Source organism: Cheilinus undulatus, linkage group 7, assembly GCF_018320785.1.
Source record: "Cheilinus undulatus linkage group 7, ASM1832078v1, whole genome shotgun sequence".
In the NCBI taxonomy this organism is placed as follows: Eukaryota; Metazoa; Chordata; class Actinopteri; order Labriformes; family Labridae; genus Cheilinus; species Cheilinus undulatus.
This window is the reverse complement of record NC_054871.1, coordinates 17,677,521-17,696,380: the sequence shown is the minus strand read 5'-3', so window position 1 is coordinate 17,696,380 and position 18,860 is coordinate 17,677,521. Positions and strand designations below refer to the sequence as shown.

Here is an 18,860-nt window from a genome sequence, read left to right as displayed (position 1 = left end):
GTCATATGGAAGCCATAAGGTGACAAACATACCTGTATTCTATAAGTTTTTCTATGATGATGAGTAAATTTCAGTGTTTGTCTCAATATTTCATTGATGTATCTCCTTTTCTTTGGATAACAAGCAGGTTTTTCTAAGATACTGATGAAATTCCTTATGATATTCCCAAATTTCCATGCTGTCGTAGGAAAATGCAGTAAAATTAAATGCATGCATTTCCTTCCTATTGATGTTCTTTTAAAACATGTTTATTTTGGCCTTGCTCTTTGTTTGATTATGTTGTGTTCCATTTAGGGTCCAAAGTGCCAAATTCTTTATTAGATAAATTTGAGAGGTTGTAAATTTCCCAAAATTTTGGTCACAATTTCTCTTAAGGAGGTGTTGGTGGGTAACAGTTGAGAACCACTGCTATAAAGGCTTCCAGATGGCATCAAAACTTTCTACTAACTTTTAAAACAGGAGAAGTTGAGACAAAGGGCAGATTGTCCGATACTAGTCAGTCATGGGTGGTGTTAATCAGCAGTATATGGATTTTATCTTTAGAAGCTTACAACCTAAATGCATAATAGATGATTTACAGCAAATATAGTTAGCTATAAAACAAAGTTGGATAAAGATATATCTTTATCAATGTGCCTTCTAAAACCTAAGACCTCTCACTGATATAAAGAAAACTTTTCAAGACATTTTACGGCCTTAAATTTCAAACATCCAATTTAAGACTTTTCAAGGACCTGCAGAAACTCTGGTCATCATCCTTATAACTCTGTAAATACTGATAAGAAGCTAATACAGTTAGCTAACTACACTAGTGTGCCTTATTGGCAGCAATTTATTCATTTTGTTCTCTCCAGTACAAGGCATTATTGTCCCACATGTGTAACAGATGGCATTTACATATTTTAATCTATAAGTCTCTCTTATAATCAGGATTTGAATCTTCTTACTATGCCAAGCTTGGGTCTGACAGAAGGAACCGGAAGTTGAGCCCACATTTCATGCAAAGTATCATGGGGAGCAGGAATAAGGTAGATACGTTTTAGTTATCTTTTGTTTTCTTTATGAAGAAAATGTAATACTGATTCATTGTGACAGTTAAATATGTCACTTAATGACTCTGACACTTACCCCCCCACAACAGCTTAAAGAATTAAAACTACAATCTATAAATTATCTGTCTTTAATCAAATGCTCTTGTTTGCTTTTGTAGCTCATAATGAAGCTTCAGTATTAATTTGCATGTGTTTCATAACCAGCTAAAACACTTCACAGGAGCTTTAATACATCTCTGCCTTTATCAAGAGTTTCCACACTCACAAAATGTTAACGTTGACTTCTGGAGAACTTAAGCTCCATTTCAAAAAATATCCTGTTATTACCCTGTTTTTTAAATCAAAGATTCTGTTTCTGTGATGCCTGCTGTTGATGTGTCTATGCCTGATTTCATTGATTTAGCCTTTTATCTTGCTCAAAAACAAAAAAGGCCTCAGAAAGAACATGTTACACTGACATGTCTGGTGTCTGCTGTGATGAACACACGACCTGCGAGCTATTGTTGGAGGAAGAGGCTGAAAGGTTGAGATCAACGGATTGACAGGAGAAAAGAAGATGTGGGGTTGAAAAAGAAAAGTGTTGAAAGGACTGACATACAGAAAGGCAACACTTGCTTTACACTGAGAACATAAAACCAGTGTTTTTCTCTTTATTGATCAATTTGTGGTGGATCACCTCTAACTGTAATAAAACAGCTGCTTAGGTACAAGGCTAAGATATTGAAATTAAAATTTGGAATTTAAATACTTGAAATACCCATTTCTGCACTAAAGTTGCAATGACAACACTACTGTTAATTTCTACCATAAAAATATAACTTTTTCCTGTTTCAATGCCATTGAATGGAAGCATTTAAGCCCTAAAGAAACCCAACTTTGGGTCATTTCTTGTTTTTTAATTATAAACTGCAAATAAGCCACTTAAGTTGGCACTGCTTTCCTGAAATATTTGTGCTTCTTAGACAGTGTGACAGATTTTACCTGCAACTTTAGTTGGATTCACTCCCTTTCTAAGCCCCTGTCTTATGAAAGTGATGTAATTTTTCTTCAGCACTGTAACTTTTGATACCATTATCATTGAAATGATAGAGATCCTACCATTTTAAAGAACATGGTGTTGAAAAGTTTCAAGTATTGAACATTTTGACAACTTTATTCGGCACTAGCGCAAACAAATGCCAAATACAGCCCAGTGTTAATAATTAACTGCCTTTCAATTCAATGTCAAACTGAGAATTGTGCTGCGACCTGCACAAAAGCAACAAAAGGAGCCCAAAACAGCGCTGACACTAGCCATAAAAATCAAAATTACCCCAACTACTTTGACCTAGAAATTAAAAGAGAAAATAACCTCTTTTTCTTACAAATAATGAGAAGCAATCACATGAAGACATGTCTTTTCAAAGGAGCTCTCTACGTTGTCAAACCAGCATTACACATAAAATTAAAGTCATTGTCTCCCATTGTCTTAAAGCCGGCATCCCCCCTCTTGACATCTCATGAAAACCCAGCTATAGTAATGACCTGCAACACACACACAGACACACAGAGGGAAAGGGAAAGAGAAAGAGGCGTTAGCTCATCCCCCAGATTAAAATAACATGATTAAATATGGAAAGAGAACAGAGGTCTGAGGGGCTCCTGCGGGACTTCATTAGGGCAAATTGCCAAAGAATGAAACATGAGTTAGCCAAGAGAGACTGCGGGCGAGGCCAATACCGCCGGGACCCGGGAGCAGCAGCCGCTGTTATACTGCTGCGGCTTCACAGTCAATGTGTGAAGCGGACACACACTATCACACACACATACACATATGCAGGCACGGCTACCAGGAGGCCCTCTGCTCACTGACACACAGTGTCACAATTGACCGGCCAAAAGCGGACGGATGAAAACCAGAGAAAGAAAAAAGAGAGGGACCCCACCTTCTGAACGCAGCCAAACATCAAGCCCGGACATCTAAAAAGCTCACAGCACAAAGTGTATGTGCGTTGATGTGTCTCCCTCCCTGCATGTTTGTGTTAACTGCATTCATTTTTCATATCAGCTGGAAAAAAAGCATGATTATTTTTCCAATTGTCTTCGTGCAATCTCTCAAACACCCAGTCCCACAATAGTTAGGACTTAATCAACATTTAATTGGTGTCTTGCTCTGTGTATCTGCATATGCATATTTCTGCTGCCTGCCGTCTTCAAATAAAACACAACAATGCCACGCTCCTGTCAGGATTAATTCCCTGGCAAACAGTTTGTTTTTCTGTTAATTCTGAAAATAAATCAATGCTATGAATATTAATGTGTGAAAGTGAAGCACTTGGTGGAGGAGCTACTATCAAAACCATCACATCCCGCTCCCTTTTTCCAAAGTGATGATGGTAAGGGGGCCATTAAATTGTGATGAAGAGAGGTCAGTGATCCGGCAGCGGATATACATACACACATTCGCTCGTGTATCACATGCACACACGCACACACTAAGTGGAGAGCCAACAGGCGAGCGTATTCCTCCTCTGGGAGTGCGAGACAAGCCCCAGCCATTCTCTGGTACCAGGAGGTAATGGCACAGAACACCTCGCTAACCAACTCCAATTATCTCCACCGAGCCTCAAGGTGAGCCCCCCAACTGGCATGATTTACTCTCAGGTTGAAAGGGAAAACAGGAGTCTCTCTCTCTGTTTCTCTTCTTCTCAGGCTGAGTTGGCTGAATGGGGGGGGGGGGGACTGAAACTAAGATAATGATTTATAAAGCAAATCTAGATTCTGTTTTCTTTTATTTGCTATCTCCAAAGCGATGGAGGTGGCAGAGTGCCTGAGATAAGGCAACTTGGAGGGAACACCAGAGGAATAGTTCACATATTTGCTTCTCTAATTCAGCTGAAAACAAATCCCTGTGTCCTTGTTCGGGTTTTAGAACGAATGAGGCAAAAAGTAAAAGGAAGATAAGTGGAAAAGAGAGAAATTGTACCGCTCTTTTTTTTCTTCATTTACAGGAGGGGGGCTTCACATGAGAGTGGGTCATGAGAGGCTAAGGCTGATAAAATATTTGCCAGGCTGATAAATAATAGATGAGTGGAGCCAAATGGCTTACACGCTCCACAAAAGACCTGGGTGCTTAATATTCCATTCAATGGAGAATCACAGATACAGTCCCCAAGAACAAATACAGGATTAGGTGCTGGGTCCAGTCCTCAGGGACCGGGGCTCTGCCCGGTAATGAGGGGCTGCCTGCCTCTCTCACTGTGTGTATGCGGGTGTGTCTGCTGTGAGTGTGTGTGTTGCCCCTTCCTCTGAGAGAAGCTAACCGATTATACAGCGACAGCCTGCTTCAAAAAGCAGTCAAGGTCTTTGGTTCTGCCCTGAGAGCGTTCTCAGAGCGCTCAGGCTGAGACAGAAAGTGTCCACACTGAAACTAGTTTTCCCAGATCCATTCAGCGGGACTAAAAGAGGCAGAGACTCACAGAAAGAGAGACAAAAGAGATGAATAGGAGGAGATGAGGAGGAGAAGAAAGAGTGAAGTTAAGAGATTAGATGTGCATTGAAACTTTGAAGTAGGTTGCAATAAGCTAAGAGGTCAGACAGCAGACAACAGAAGTCCCATTCCTGACTACACACTTTCTACAAACTACACTCAGTTTTTACAGTCATGTTATTGCAGTTTGAACACAAGAAATCAACTGAATCATTTTATTTGAAAAGACAATGAAACACTGTATGTACCACTGATGTCAATCAAACTGCGACTTTGGAATGTCATTACCAATTAAATTTCCACGACACACATCAAAATGTTTTTCAAAGATTTAATAGCTTTTTATGTTTTCTGCTGTGTTCAAAAAGCCGTTTTACCACCATACACAATTTGTTCTAATATTTTCCAGCTGTGAGCAGCTCCTCCAGTTCCTTTGTGAATTGCATTGTAGGACAATTATGTCAATCAACAGCACATTCACTGTTTTTCTGCTTTTTCCCTTCTTTTTGCATGCACACTTGTTTGATCTACTTCATTGTGTCCCTTTGCACTCTGAAAACACCGCAAAACTCGCACCCAGCTCAGAATAATATTTTGTATGGAATGGGGTTGGATTTTTGTGCAAAAAAAAAATGAATTATGGAAAACTGATTCACACAACAAAAATACAATTTACATGTGGGCAGCTTCCGCAGCTCATCTGCTATCCCACAAACCATCACATAGCTCTCCATATTCATGCTGCTTCAGATTCACATGACGCCTAAAAAGCCTTCAACAGTGGAGTTCCCTGAAAGAGCCGGACCCACCAGAGACCTTAGATCTCCTCCACACTCTGACTCTGAGCTCTGGAGACTCTGTCAGCGAGGAGTGTGTTTCCTCCCACACTGTTCCTCTTTACCTGAGCGACTGGACATGTTGAAGTGAAACACAGACAGAAAATAGAGGAAGTGCTGCTGTGGGGGGCTTTTTCACATATTTAAAAGCAGTGGAGAGGAAATCCTGGTATTTTTCTGGAACAAAAACAGCCATTCCCCTTTGTGTACAGTAGTTTGTGATGAGGAAACCTAATGAATATGTGTTAAATAACAGTAGGAGCAGAGTCTGCAGGCAGTGTAATTCAATTTGACAGGAGGAATGGTATCAACAGAGTTGCTCTTGACCTCTTCACACCAGCCTCAAACACTCATTTCCCCTCCACTAGCTTCTCCTTCCAACTCAGTCCCAACACACTCTCCAAAATTGAATCCTCTCTTCTTCTTTTCTGGCCTCATTTTCATCCAAAATTCTTCATTTCTTATTCTGTTTTCCTCCTCTCCTCCTGCTGTCCTTCTGTCCATTGTTTCTCCTGCTGGTTTTATCGCTGTCTTAGCCTCTCCCTCTCTCCCCTCCCCTGCACTGAGTAAGTCACCAATTACCCGCGCTCTGCTTCTCCCTCTGTTGACAAACGCCAGTGTCAGGCCCAGCGCGACGCAGGTGTGCCACAAACAAGTAGGTGGCACAGGGAGAGAGAGAGGGGGCACGCGGGACGACACAGGTAACAGCTAACGCCGGGCGCCAGGCCACCCACACGCACACTCTCACACAGAAAGACATAAGACATAAGGTACAAACACCTGTGAGTGCAGGAGACACACAAACAGATGCATGCAAAAAGAGAGACGCAAACACCCACAATGTGCACATATGCACACAACAGACACATGGCATGGGGCTGAGATAAGTCTATTGAGGAGCGAAGGAAGGGGGGGAGAAAGGGGGAAAGGGGGGTCACAATGTTCTGCAGATGCCAAACAACAGAGATGCATTAAGACACCCAAAAAAAGGAGAGGCAAAGTTGCAGAGAAAAAGAGGTGTAGCCAGGGAGAGTGAGAGACAGATGGACAGAAAATAATATGTCAGTGAGGAAGAAGATGGAGAGAGAGACAGAGAGAAGAGGAGAAGAAGAAGAAGAAGAGAGGAAAAGGCAGGAAGCAGAGAGACAGCTGGCACTCTAGGGCACGGTGGATGGATAGCTCCTTGTTAGCATAGGCCTGACAGGCTGATGAGAGCGCTGCTGTCAGACGGTGCCGGGGCCGGGCTGTGTGTGAGTTTGGGCGATAGGCAGGGCAGAGGCTGGGTATCAGAGCTGGGGGGCCTCGGCAGATGAAAGACACGGAGGGTGGTGGTGGTGGTGGTGGTGGTGGTGGGGGTCCTCCCAGCTGACTAGTTAGAGGAAGGGCCGATGCAGCCCTATTATACGGCCCTATGACAAGGCTGCACGCTTGGCTGGCTCCCGCCCCTGCGCCACCGGCCGACTGGCCCTTTTAAAACAGCGGTACCGTTCACCTCTGGTCACGAAACAGCAATAAGTCAACTGACGCATTGTTGTACGATCATGATTTATTCCTTTGCTGTTGGCTGCTTGCGAGACGCGCCGGCCATGTACTGCAGACTGACACACGGGGTTCACTGGGGGCTTGAACACAGGCTGCACCTAGAGCAGGCAGAATAAATGCAGGATGTATTCTGTGTCTGTGTGTGTATGTGTGTCCATCTTTCTCTTTCCACTTTCTATTCCCTGTTTCTTTTTGCTTGGCTGAGAGGCTGGACAGGCGGAGGTGGTAGAAGCAGCTGGATGGTACTAACGATGTTACTAACAATACCTCCTCTCATACATCCTCGATCTGACTATAGAAACTCTACCTGTCCATCTACTGACTGCTAACACTCACTTAAACAAACATTTTGACAAACTCTGACGTTCACTATATATTTCCCATCCTTTTAGATATTTGATCACAAGTCACAGTGTGGATAATGAGCTGGGCTTTTTGCAGCTAAGTATGTATACACATAGATAGCTGGCTTCAAGATTCATGGCAGCTATTTCCACTTGAACTGCGAGGTCAATCTTCCCAACAGCAAAAATAACGCATCACAGGAACAGTAATAACATCAGGCCCACTGGTAATCCCAGAGGATATGTGAAAATACCTTTGTACTACAGTGCCTGACATATATCGCAACCAAACCCAAACAGCTCTCCCTGAGGAAGACGGATGGGTAGACAGACGAGTGGATGAAGGATTGTGGGGGATAAAAGGCTTACAGAGGTGAAGGTCTGACGTGGAAGCTCTTAAAAAATGTTGTCGGCATAAATTTGTTAAAGAAACGAGCCAAGATTAGTCTCCAGGCTGCAAAGAAAACTGTAAATCACAGACTAAAATCACCTTCTCCCCCCACTCTTCCTGCTGAAAAGAAAACACTTTCACCCTGGAGTCTGATCATTTACGTCGGGTGACTGTGGTGTCACAGTGTGGCGCGCAAACTAGACCCAGAGCGTAAAAACTGCTGGTCTAAGGGGCTGAGGGGGAGACAGGTGAGATTCTCTGATGGGATGGATAATTTTTAACAGCTCCTCTTGATTATAACTCCTAAGGGAGGCCTCCAGCACCCACAGGCCCCTCCGGCTGTTCACTGTTCTGGAGCCTTGTCGACACTGCAGCAGGACCAGCCAAACCACAGATACAGATAGGGCTCTGATGACATCACTTCCCTCGCCCATCTCTTCTGTCATAAACATTTGGCTCTGCTTCATCAGCCAGAGAGATAACGGGGGTGGAATGAGAAAAAAGGGGAGGAAGAGACAGAGAGATTTCCTCCCCCATGCAGACAGACAGAAGGAAAATTATGTGCGAGAGTTAAAGCATGTAATAACAGATAATTTAAGGCTTTTTGGTCATTAATATGTCACAGTTACAAGACAAACAGTCAAATATAATCATGCTTTAGTGCAGATCCTCAGCCTGTCAGAGTGAAGTGATAGTGCAGCGGTTTAAATGCGGGATGCCCGGGCAAAGAGTCGAGGGGGGAGCAGAGAGATCAGTTCAACTCTCTCTGTACAAGCAGCGTAGCCATGTCAGATAAATACTCTCATAGTGCTGCTTAGGGTTTGATATCCTGCTGGAATATTGATGAAGAGAATCATGTTCAATCTAGGAAATAGTCCCAACATTTGAGCTGTATACTTTTTAAGAGGGCAAATCTGTGTCTGCATTTGATATAAGGCTGAAAATAGCAACTGTGACTCACTGCGACTGTGAATGAGCAACATTTTATGTTACACAAGTCTCCAGATGCAGGTTATATGGCAACAAATATATATAATCAACCCGCCAACCCTCCAACCACACTGGATTAAGCCGATACCTACATCTCTCCTAGCTTCAAATGTAAGCAAGAGAATGGGCACAACGATGTCCAACACAACTAGAACATTGTAATAACAAAGACATGAACACCAATTTTCAACAGAAACTGTGTGCTTCAGAGCATGCAGCCCCTTAGCCAAAAGTGTAAATACAAGCCAGATCCCTCTCTAATTACCTTTCAGTCTACAATATTACCATACACACTAGGGATGCACAGATGCATCAGTTTAACTCTGGTATCGGCTGATTTCAGCCGTGTTGACAAACATTGGTCATCAGCAAAAATGTGGCACGATTGTTACTCTTGTGTCTGTTGTATGTTTATTTTATGTTGTTAGGGTTTTTTTCATCTGTTTGTTTTGATTAGAAATGATGTACACTGAAGTATAGTGTTTGATAATTCAAATCTTAACAAAAAGAAAATAAAAAATAATAATAATCAAAATTCAAATTTCAAACTCTTTAAGACTTCTCAAGGACCAGCAGGAATTCTGTTATTAGTTGTGTCCACTTGAATGATGGCATCTGGTATACATAAATGCTGATTTAGATATGTTTTTTTTTCATTAGGCAGAAGATGTGACCTGTTAGACAAATGCTGATCTGTTTTCAAACATGAGATACTGTTGGCACAAATGGAGTCTTGCGCCAAAAATGGTGATAAAAAAATCATGGGTATCGGCATCAACTAATCAGTTATTTTAAACATCAGTGTCTCATAGGCCCTAATGTCTAAAACCTAACAATATATCTATTTACACAAAACCCCCATCCTTAATTTTCCCCTCCTTTAAAGCCACCAAGCAAAACTGTCTTCTATTTCTCTTTCATCTTCCCTTCCTTGTTCATGTCTTTTTCAATTCTTTAAAGTTTATGACATTTTTGTTTTATGTTTGTTCCTTAGTTGAAGCCTTGTCTAGATTATGTCTTAGCAACTTCTCAACTGTCTGCCAGAACTCTGTTTTACATATTTATTTGGAATGTCTATCAGCTGTATCATTTTCCTACATTTGAATGATAAGGAAGATTTATTTTCACAGAATTCCCATAAAGTTTAAGTGTTCCCTCAATAACAAGTGGGGCTGACTGAGAAGTAAAAGAAAAGACTATTTCTCACATATTTCTTTCTATCTACAGATTGGGAACCACTAAGCTACTCCATGCAGGCCTAAAAAGAAGTGGGTGTAAAGCTAGAAAAATGTATATTTACTGAATATAGACAATGAAACAGATCTATCAGGAAAATTTTGTCCTCATGTACAAATCATCCCATTACCTTAAGTCCATAGGTCCTTCTTTTGGATGGACTTTTTGCCTTTTTTTCCAAATTTTACCTACTTTTAATTTACAGTAAATAACAAGATAACAAGAGTGTATATATGTGCTTTTTATGACTTATGTCTTCTTTTAAAAGTAAAACCAGACAGCAGAAAACATATGCACAAAAAACAGGTAAACTACAGACATTAACACATTTCATGGAGCAAAGCACCATGGGAGTCATTATACAGCTTTAGCTCTTTACCTGAAATCTGTTTCTTATGTGTTGATAAAGTCAGTCCATCTTTTTCTAGATTCATTATGTAAGTCAGATGACAATTTTTGCTTGTGCATGCATCGATCAAATATTTTGAGCTTGCATCTGTACATAAGCCGTACACAAGAGAACCAGGCTCTATGAAAAGACATAAAAGGACACAGCAGCATGGACTCAACTTCAACTGTGGCAGAAAGAGCTGTTACCAGGAAAGATGAAATACCCTATATGCACAGAAGTATTTGGCCACACCTGTGTATTATATAATTCAGACGTTTCAATCAGACCCATTGTGACAGGTGTATAAAATAAAGACATGCAGTCTCTACTTGCAAACATTTTTGATACAAACTGGGTTGTTCTGAAGAGCTCAGTGACCTCAAGCCTTGTATTGTGATGGATGCCGCCTTGCAATAAGATGGTTCATGAAATATCATCCCTGCTGGATATACCAAAGTTAACTGTAAGTGATTCCATCATGAAAGTGGAAGCATTTAGGAACAACAGCATCTCGGCCTGGAAGCGAACAATGCTATGCTTCCAACTTTGTGGCAGCAGTTTGGGAAAGGCCCTTTCTTATCTAACATGATTGTGGCTCAGATCAGAAAGCAAGGACTTAAGAGACATGGTTTGATGAGTTTGGTGTGGAAGAACTCAACTGGTCCAAATGAGCCCTGACCTCAAACCCACTGCACCTTTGGGATGAACTGGAATGGAGATTGCAAGCCAGGCCTCCTCATCCAACATCAGTGCCTGACCATAAAGGCTATACAGGATGAATGGGCACAAATTCCAACAAAATCTTGCGGCAAGCCCTTCAAGAAGGTTGGAGGCTGTTATAGCTGCAAAAAGGGGGCCACCTCCATATGAAAGTACATGTATTTGAATGTATTTGAAAGTAAAGATCTGACTTGTCCACTATAAAGATTCTCTCATCCTGAATCTTGACAAAACCAAACTCATGTTGTTTTCAAACTCAAAGAAGAAGCCACTGTACCTTTCTTCCATCACTACATCTCAGGATGATGTGACTGAATCAGTTTCTTCTTATAAATATCTTGGATTTCTGATTGATGATTCTCTGACTTTAAGCCTCATATTGAGAAACTTGTAAAGAAGTTAAAGCTAAGACTGGGCTTTTACTCCAGAAATATGCCTTGTTTTTCTTTTGCTGCAAAGAAAAGGCCTATTGCAGCCACTTTTATGCCTTTGATTACGGTGATGTTCTGTACATGCATGCATCTTCTCAATTTCTTAAATCTTTAGATACTGTGCACCATGAGGCACTGAGGTTTATAACGAACCTTAAGACCTAAACTCATCATTACATTCTGTATGACTGAGTTGGTTAGCCATCTTTGACCACATGTAGGCTAAATCATTGGCATATCCTTATTTATTAGGCTTTATTAATCATGCTTCCATCATACGTTATTTTAATAATGTGAAAATTTCTGGAAACTATAGTCTTCACTCCTGACTCAGTCACAAAATTTACTTTTGCCATACGTGACCAAAGTCTTGAGATGGGTAAAAGGAGTTTCAGATATGCTGCTCCTGCAGCCTGGAATCTTCTGCAGGAAAATGTATGTATCGGGAAGCTGGTCTCTTTCAACTGTTTTTAAGTAGACTGAAGGCATTGGTGAAAGCTGCATCGGGGGTAGATGTTTTGACTGATGACTTTCTGATCTGTGATTCAGGATTGGTTGAAGTGTTTTTATGTTTTAATGTTTCATGCCTGCAACTCTGTTATCTGTCTCACCAACCTCAATGACAACGTTTTGATCATTTGTAGGGATGAACGATAACGGATTTTTGCAAATATTCTATATGAAGATATTTACAAACTGATTTTAGCTGATACTGGTACTCAAATGTAGTTCATACCTCAAACTTCAGTCCTTAAAACACACACTTTAAAGTCTGACAATTGACAAATTATTACTTTTCTGTCCTTAAACACACATTAGAGTGTAAGGAATGATGATGAATAAAGAAATAAACTTCAGTTGACATAGGTCTTTTAATCCAGCCTGAAACTCTACTGACTTATTTGTTTGTACAGTCAGTATTTATAGCTAATATAGGCCAATTTTTATAGCCAAAATATCCATCAGCAATCATTTTCATATCTACAGATAGGATATTTCACTTTTTAAGCAAATATCTGCCGATACCGATATCATGCCAGTAATATCGTGTATCCCTTATCATTTGGCATGTAAATAGTGACAGTTTAACATAGGCGTTGAGCATAATCTTCATGATATGATAACAAAGGCATCAAGTAGGGTAAGCAGGCTTCAATTTCTATTTCTTTTGAATTGACCTCTCCCTGGTGTTTTATGCATAAAAAAGACATTTTTCCTACTTTGCAGAAATCTGAAGATTAGTTTTGCACACTAATGTAGTATTTTCTGCAGTGTTAGCAATATTTAACTGAGTGAAGTTAATAATACACAGTACACACAGGTCATAAATCACAGTTAACCAGCTCTTTATGTTGGTGGTTCTTGACATAACTACTCTTTGTTATGGTTTTTCACTGGCAATCAAGGTAACTCAATACATGTATAATTTAGCAAACTTTGTGTTTAGTTTGCTTGTTGTCACTATACTGTGCTAAAAGTTCAAAAATAAAAACAAATTGTAAACGCAGGGAAATTTCTAATAAAAAGCATAATCACAGCTTGAATCAACTGTTTAGAAACTTATCCTCTATGATCTGAACTCTTCTCTAGCCTCTCTTCCCCTGGTATCTGACAGGCCAAACTGAGAGAGAAGACGAGAGAGAGGAAGGGAAGAGGAGGGGGATTATGGACTCACAGTGCTAAGCTTGCTTGAGGTAATGATGATGCGCCGTTCGTGCAGCATACTGGCATAGAGCTGGAGCATGTTGTTGATGTCCACAGCCACAAAGTACTCTGTCAGGTTTCTCTGGAGAGACAGGAACAGAAGGAGATGCAGGAACATAACAAACTGTCCTTGCACACATTGCTTACAGGAAAAGTGTCAATGCTGCAGACTGTGAGTGGGCCTTAAAGAGACTCGTGAGGTACTGGCTGAGAGAAGACTTTTATGCCTGAACATATTTCTTAGCAGAAATAGAGATTTTTAACTGCATTTTTGTTTTCAATTCATCTGATAAAGGCAGGTTTGCAAAAAAACAGATCAATGCTAGCTCAATTTGTCAGACTGATCACTGTTTTTATCTCTTGTAACGTTCCATAAAGAGTTAGGGCGCTCAACTTGAGCAAAAATTTGAATACAAAATCAACAAAGAACAGTTTGAATCCTCTAATACCCATGGCGATCACTGAACTTCGACATTAAAAGTACAAGCACCACAGGAGATAAAACTGCAACAAGAGCGTGATGCAATGATTTCAAAAGGTGACAAGTGTATCTGATTAAAAACGATTAGAGGCAAAGATGTTTCCAGAAGAAAGGGGTCCCTCTTTATCTCCCAGAGTCTCTTTTCTTGTCTTTTACTCCGTGAATACTTACGCTCTCAGGGATAGTTGGCAGTCCATTGATATCCGGGGCGATGAAGTAGGAGTGCTGCAAAAACACAAACACGCAGGAGAGAGAAAAGGGGAAGGTCACAAGTGAAGCATAGCACTCAACAAGAAGAGAATGAGGGGAAGAGGGAGGGGAGAGGCCTTTCACTTTGTTCTATGATTTATGGCTCATCTTCAGCTCTGTCTATATGAATTGCTGAGCTGGTGTCTGAACTGTGGCAATGCTTTTATCAGGCCTACAGAACAGAGAGAGGCTCAGTTGCAGCTCAGCTCCCCATAGACACAGACTGGGGTGATGTCTCCGGTGGAAAACTGAGTCTTTATTTAAGCATTAAATAGGCCTGCGGAGCACCATCACGCACACACAAAAGTGTCTGAGCCCATGTGTGAGCGTGTGCCTTCACACAGACACACACACAGGTTGTTTAAAGGATCACAAGGCTGCCTGTCTCACTTTGGGAGAGCAGGGCAAGTTCAGTGTTCAGATCAAAGGGGCCTGAGAGAGGTGCTGTTTTGAGACAGGTAGACAAAACCACCACCTGAAACACACTATTGTGTCTCTAACGCACACTCTCTCTCTCTCCTGTTGTGCACCTGCCTTTCTCTAGGCCTTCGCATCAACCATCTGTTGCAGATCTACCTTTTAATCCGCTGTGGCGCAGCTTTTAGCCTCTACAACTGCAAAAACAAAACCTTCAAAACTTGCCATTGTTTACCTGTTATCCAACAAAAACGTAAAATCAGATTAACAATAAGTTACAGTTTAATTCGAAGTATAAAACTCATTTGATCTATGGCCTTGGATTTGTGTCCTTGATTGAATGAGAAATTTATAAGTCTGATTGAGAAATTTAGGATCTTTAAAGTCCCTGAAAAATAATTTATAAAATCTTGATTTTAGGTTTTTTGTATGAAAGACTATTGTGTTATGAACCACCAGGCCAAATTTCAGTCACAAAAAACATCTGTTAGTTTACAAAATCAAGCTTCAAAAGCATAAGAAATAAGGTAGTAAAATCTGCTCTCGGATGGTGTGGGCGTGTCCACTGAATGAGCTGAAGCCACGCCCACTTAGGGGAAATACAGTCATCTCCAACTGAAAAAATTCTTCTGATCAGAGCGCAGCTGCATGGCTTTGTGCCACAGCATAGAGACAGAGTTTGGGGGTTAAATTATTGTTTTCTGGCACAAATCTCTTGATGATGATGCTAACAATGACCCATAGGCCACCATGGCTTATCATTTTGGGAAATTTACCTCACAGTAAACAACAATGCAGCATATAGCTGGCTGTTAACTGTCAATGAAAGCAGGGACATACGCTAACAACAGACTGTGCTTAAGGGGGCAGGGTAATTCCCCATCAAGACCAGTTATGTCATGGGCTCAACTTAGGAGAGGTGAAAAACTTTCTAACGGTCTTAATCCAAAATTCAGTCACAGGTCGATCTCAGTGTTTTTTTAGGTTTACAGCAACCTGATTCCAACATATCAAGTGTGTTAAAAGGAACCCTGCACGATCAGACAAGTTCATCTTGTTGGATAGATATTTGTATCTCTCATATACATAATGAACTAAAAAAAAAACTCACAAGATATCTGCATTTTGTGTCATTTGAGTTTATAAATTCACCAGGAAACCACCATGTTTTGGTCCCGTTTGGTCCGCGCTGGCGCCATGACGTCACAGTTCCGCGGTGATCCTATGCAGTGACCTGTTTCAGACTGGAAGCCAGTGTTAAGGCTGCATCTCAGAAACACAGCAGATCTCATGCATGGAGAATTCTTAAATTAGAGGTCTCTTCTATATTATATTTGCACCACGAGCAGTTATCTGTCCATCTAGACAAGAAAATGATAAATACAGAGCCATATTTACATTGTTGTAGCAAATATGTGCGTCCACATGGGTAGAAAATGTTTGAAATCTGTTTCTTTATGAACCAGATGAAGGCCACAAGCTGAAATGCGTCTGTTTAATAAAGCTGTTCCCCGAACTTCTCTTTTTTATGAAGCTCTCTGTTTCCACACAGTTAAGGTAAAGAAAATCACAATACGAAAGGACTTCCGGTTGGTGCCTTTCAAAGTAAAAGTCTGCTTTAGCATTTCTTTGGAGAAACTCCATTCTATGTACATAATACTTTTATTTTGAAAAGCTCCCGGCATGCTTCCACTACACACTCAATGTAGTACTATACACTCAATGTAGTCATTTGATGAAGGTTTACTGAGGTAAAACTTTGTAGGAATGAGCTTTGACAGAGCTTTGACAGCAGGGAGACAAAACCAACGCGCAGCAAACTCATGTCAGCAACAGCTGCTAACTGAAAAACCATCTGAAAAACGGTTACTGCTTAACAACGGAGAGGAGCGCTGCAGAACCGTGACATCATACTCCGTGACGCGGATGAAAACATGGCGGTCTCCTGGTGAGTTTATGAGCTGAAATGTACTCAAAATGCAGATATGTGGGATATTTAGTGAGTTTTTAGTTTAATATACATTTGAGACATACAAATATCTATCCAACAAGACTAACTTGTCTGATCATGCAGGGTTCCTTTTAAGACACAAAGTGTGGATTTCACTCTACAGGGCCTTTAAGAGAGGCTTTGGGGTACAGATGGCCTAGTTGTTAGAGTGCGCTCCATATATGCAGGCAGCCTGGGTTCAAGTCCGGCCTGTGGCCTCTTTCCCACATGTCTCATCCCTATTTCAGACTCTATTCATTGTCCTACTGTCTTAAAAATAAAGGTATAAAAATTATAGACATGGGACTACCATACTTGAAAAAACAGTGTTTTTCAAAACACTTGAAAAGACATCATAAATAGATAGGACAACATAAAAAGTAATAAATAAACTTGATAGAGGGTATGCAAACATAAGAAGAGCCATTCACAGTTAGCAGCCCCATGCAACAGAGTATCACCACTGAGAAACACATCTCTGATTATAGAGAAATCAGAAAATAAGAGAAAGAAAAATCCTCTCAGAATAAAAAAACAGAAGTTTAAAGATGCAACAGCTTTAAATGACTAGAAGGAGGATAAGAAATTATTTTAGGTTGAATCATTCATGTTAAAACAATATGGTATAACTTTTGCTTTTGAAGACTGCAGGGTAATTTCTTCCAACTGTTTTAATTAAATTACCACCTGTGATAAGACTGATGCTAATTAGCAGTGAGTGACAGTATTTAAGCAAATAAATCACTAACAGGCCTTAATAACAAAGAAATGGCAGCGGTGGTTAATACTGGAGTTTAATGTAAAACAAACCCAGATATTTATTTAGCAGGAGTATTCAATAACATGAAAACAACTGTTTTATTCCCAGAGGAGGGTCATCTGTGCAAAGCCTAACAAACACTAAAGTGGCTTACAGTGTTTCCCTTTGTGTGCATTTACAAATCACTCCCACAGCCTCTGCTTTACAGTAAACAGATCTGTTTGAATGTTCAAATACAAGGGCTTTATATAAATGCTTATTTTGCACCAATACCCTGAAACCTTCACTGTTTACTAAAAACAAGCACTTTAAAAGGTCTTTGCACTTAAAAGCTTTCAACACTCCTTAATATGTACGCTGTTTAAGAATTTGTTAGAGAGGATTTTGTTTTAGTCTAGAGAATAATATATTTATGCATATTTTGTGCCTAAATGTGTTGTGTTTGTCTTTGCTTTTGGCAGATTAATATTTGTAATAGAAAACCAACCATATGCTCTTTTTACTGCGAACTTCTAAGAAATGTAGTAAAACCTGCTGGATTCTTCTGCTCCTTACAGATGTGCAAAAGAAAAAGACAAAGAAAAATTCACACTTTTATTCTTTCTATATTCTCATTCTGAAGATAAATTGTAAATGTATATTTGGTGGTGATGGAATTACACTGTGAAATGCTCTTCTTTGTTTCAGGAAAAGTCTACTGGTCAGTTTAGAGTTATATAACAGCTGGGGTGAGGATGTAAGCTAGTAAGGGTTTAAGCTGTTGGTTAACTCCAACACATTAACTGCTACAAGTTTGGTTATTTGAAAAAAGGGCTAAGCTATATTTTACATAACATGAAAAGGCAGCTCGAGGTGTTAGGGGCTAGCCATCGACTTCATAAAGTAAAAGGCCTTCAAATTTGCTGCTCCTTTGACTGGAATGATTGATTGATTCTTTAATGACCACACAGCCAAGCTGGTGGAATTCGAATGAATTACAAAAGGACCTGAAACTTTATGACTTGGTGTCACCGTACGCTTTTAAGAGGATGCTGGATGACTTGGAGGCAGATGCATCTGTTTGTAGATGTTCTACATGATCAATGAGGGCTTTATGAATGTTGTCCAATTTCACAAATATTCTACTTTTTTGTTTATTTCTTGTTTTCTAGTGTGCTATTATGCTTATATGTGTGGCCGCTTATATGAATCTTTGTTCATTGTGATGCTTGTCCTGTCTTGGCCAGGACACTTGAAAAGAGACTTTTTATCTCAATGAGTTTTTCCTGGTTAAATAAAGGTTAAATAAAAATAAATAAATAAATACATCTAACAGCTATCAACATCAAACTCTTTTTAAAGATAGTTTAAATCATAAATTCTTATAGATCTGAATGAGGTCCATGTTTTTACTGTCAACCTAATTTTTTGGGGGTTCAGTCCAGTTTCTAACTTTAACCCCTTCCCCTTGTTTCTGAGTGCCCCCTAAGGTGGTGGTAAAATCATCCCCTACAACATTAGTGGCCCCCTCAAGTTCCTGGTAGGACATCAGTAAGTGTTGGTGGTAGCTACATGAACAGGCATGATGACATTACACCTCTATAATGAGCTATTAAAAAATGCTTGTTCAAGATTAAAAAAAAATGCTTTGGAACAACATTAAACCAGGGCTGTCAGCATTAATGCATAAATTGTGATTGATCAAGACCCATAACAAGAGCACAATTCTTTAAATTGCATTAATTACGTGCTTTTCAGCAGACTTTTGTTAAACCACTGAATTGTCCTCCTGCAGCCACTGCAATAGCCCCCTGCTACTTAAAGGGATATTTCAGAATTTTTGAAGTCTGGTTGTATAAGGTACTTGGCACTCATAGT

The 18,860-nt window shown here is 40.2% G+C and overlaps 1 protein-coding gene across 3 annotated transcripts in view; it reads right to left on the bottom strand.

Annotated features, from left to right (window-relative positions):
* Positions 1-18,860, bottom strand: part of dennd1b (DENN/MADD domain containing 1B) — a 184,756-nt gene that overhangs the window by 75,879 nt on the left and 90,017 nt on the right. For all 3 annotated transcript variants that reach the window (XM_041791060.1, XM_041791061.1, XM_041791062.1), the window contains 2 exons: positions 13,759-13,812; positions 13,078-13,188 (listed from right to left, as the gene is read on the bottom strand). In XM_041791060.1, coding sequence (XP_041646994.1) covers positions 13,078-13,188; positions 13,759-13,812 — 165 coding nt within the window. The remainder of the gene's footprint in view (positions 1-13,077; positions 13,189-13,758; positions 13,813-18,860) is intronic.